General features: G+C 35.1%; 1 protein-coding gene across 1 annotated transcript; it reads left to right on the top strand.

The window, feature by feature from the left end:
- Positions 1–1422: 1422 nt before the first annotated feature.
- On the top strand, positions 1423–2255 carry LOC104241739 (uncharacterized). Its single transcript, XM_009796673.2, has one exon. The coding sequence runs from the start codon at positions 1515–1517 to the stop codon at positions 1908–1910; it is 396 nt and encodes a 131-aa protein (XP_009794975.1). The 5' UTR covers positions 1423–1514; the 3' UTR covers positions 1911–2255.
- Positions 2256–2499: the final 244 nt, after the last annotated feature.

Here is a 2499-nt window from a genome sequence, read left to right as displayed (position 1 = left end):
TACCGGTCCAGCATAATATGCTGGAGTTCATACACAGGTGCACCGAACTCCAGTATATTATGCTGGACCGGTCTTTGTTGCAACAAAATAGTGGCTATTTTTTATTGATTTCGTAAACGCTGGCTATTTTTGAATGACCAGTCCGAAAACTAGCTATACCGTGCTATTTTTACAAACCATCTTAGCCCAAATTTGTTAAATGAATAACTAGCCTTACCTTACGATATTAACTTAGAATTAAGAAGGATATTGGTATATTAAATGCCTTAGTAGAAATAGTTTAACTTTAATAATTCTAATGAACATAAATATAGTAGATATTAATGATTTTCTAATTGAGTTCTAAACGATTAATTAATGGGTTTAAATTAGATATATTGAAAGTGTAGATATTCTTTAATACTATCATCAAATTTTATAGAGCTTTTACTTTTATTTTAATTAATGGCGGCTCGACTAAAAATATTTATAATATATAAATTATACACGATTACACGCACACATATATATTATATCTCCTTTTTTTGGAGTGGGAGATTTTTTAGGTTAATTTCTCTTTATTAATGTGTCTGAACAAAAATCTGGGGGAGAGAGAAAAAGAACTAGCATAGGGTATGAAATCCTTGCTGATCCTTCTCTCCTCTTGCTCGACGAACCAACTTCAGGCCTTGATTCGTCCTCCGCAAGGAAGGAACGAGTCGGTTCCCCTTAACTGCTTGGTTAATAGGGAAAATGCACAAACAATCATTCTTAAGATTGTTATTTAAGGATTGGCCAGTATTAATTTTGTCCAGAAATATGAATTAAAAATCTTAACTTCAGGATAATTCAAGATATTTGTGTCCCAAAAAATTAAAATGAAAAATTGAAATTTAAAATATATTGGTTATTCCTAAATAGCAGCCCTTTAGAGACTACAGTGGCTACTTGATGTCATTTCAACTTGGTTAATTTTGAAACTTGAAGTTTGGGCTTAATAAATCTGGTCCAAGCAAATCTCAGCCCAAATTATAGATACCCTTTATTATAGATATCTGTGTCCCAAAAAATTAAAATGGAAAATTGAAATTCAAATTATATTGGTTAATTTCATAAAGCACCATCTTTTAGGTCTAATTAGCCATTTATAGATACTCTTTGCTATATTACGTGTTATAGATATTTTTTATGTTTTTATACAATGTATTTCATGTATTTAAGTTGTTGTATTCATTAATACAACCAAAAAAATATGCGTAAAAACTGGAATTCCAGCTAAGTTTTAAATGTAGGATGTAACTATAATTAGATATTTGACTATAAAGTATAAATAGTATCTATAGTAATATTTTAAAATGATATTTATTTAAAATAAATAGGGTAGTAAGGTTTTCGCGTAAAAATTCCAAATTAATACCTTCCTTCATTGGTAATTAAACCACTCTTCAAGTCTTTACCTTCCTTTTATTCGAAGCCTACATACATTTCCTCTTGAAAAAATCTCCGTCAATTTTCCTCTCTCCCCTCAAACATCAATGGCGTTGGAATGGGTTGTTCTCGGCTATGCCGCGGGTGCAGAAGCAATCATGCTCCTTCTTCTAACAATTCCGGGTCTTGCCCTGCTCCGTAAAGGTCTCATCACCGTGACCCGGAATCTCCTCAAACCGTTCCTCTCGATCGTGCCCTTTTGCTTGTTCTTATTAATGGATATCTACTGGAAGTACGAGACCCGACCCAGTTGCGAATCACACGAATCATGTTCCCCATCTGAATACCTACGTCATCAGAAATCCATCATGAAGTCTCAGCGCAACGCGCTCCTCATCGCGTGTGCGATCGTTTTCTACTGGCTGTTGTACTCTGTTACTGGCCTTGTTGTTAAAGTGGAGCAGTTGAATAAGCGCGTGGAGAAGTTGAAGGCTCAGGATTAGGATTGAACTGAATGATTCGTTTGGCTATTGGATCGGGTTTCAGGTTTTGGGATTTTCATTTTCGGATCAGATCGGCTCCACTTTTTTGGTGCTAGTTATATGGTATGGGATATTTAGTGAACTGTGTTTCTGTTGTACTGCCTTGATCGTTAATTACTAGTAATAATGGTGTACGCATTGGTTAACTGCTCAATAGGTTGGGTTATATTGTTCTGATATTGGGATTTTGCTAATTATACAATTAGCTAGTGCTTGTTTGATTTGTTTGTTAATTGCTGCATGATCCTGTTGATTCATGCTGGAGGTTTATCTAATTGAAGGATATATGTGGAATTTATGACTGAACGTGCAATGCGTCTTGGATTTCCTTTTATATTATGTGCATTCTCCTTGATATACCGTGTATGCTCACTTAAAGCGAGATTAAAAAACAAAATGCGAGAATCAGCCAATGTTGTTAAAGGTTACTTAGCTGAGGGTCTATCCTTGGCAGACCCCACTTGTAGGGATCCACTGGGTTGTTGTGAAAAGCTGCTTAAAGTGCCCTTAAGCCCTGAAGCTCGTGAAGCTCAGATTGTGCACTTTGCCT

The sequence above is a fragment of the Nicotiana sylvestris genome, chromosome 4 (assembly GCF_000393655.2).
Source record: "Nicotiana sylvestris chromosome 4, ASM39365v2, whole genome shotgun sequence".
NCBI lineage: Eukaryota > Viridiplantae > Streptophyta > Magnoliopsida > Solanales > Solanaceae > Nicotiana > Nicotiana sylvestris.
The sequence above is the reverse complement of the archived record's forward strand: the minus strand, read 5'-3'. Positions and strand labels throughout refer to the sequence as shown.

Coding starts and splice junctions, on each gene's coding strand:
- LOC104241739 (XM_009796673.2), top strand. CDS start 1,515: ATGGCGTTGGAATGGGTTGTTCTCGGCTATGCCGCGGGTGCAGAAGCA.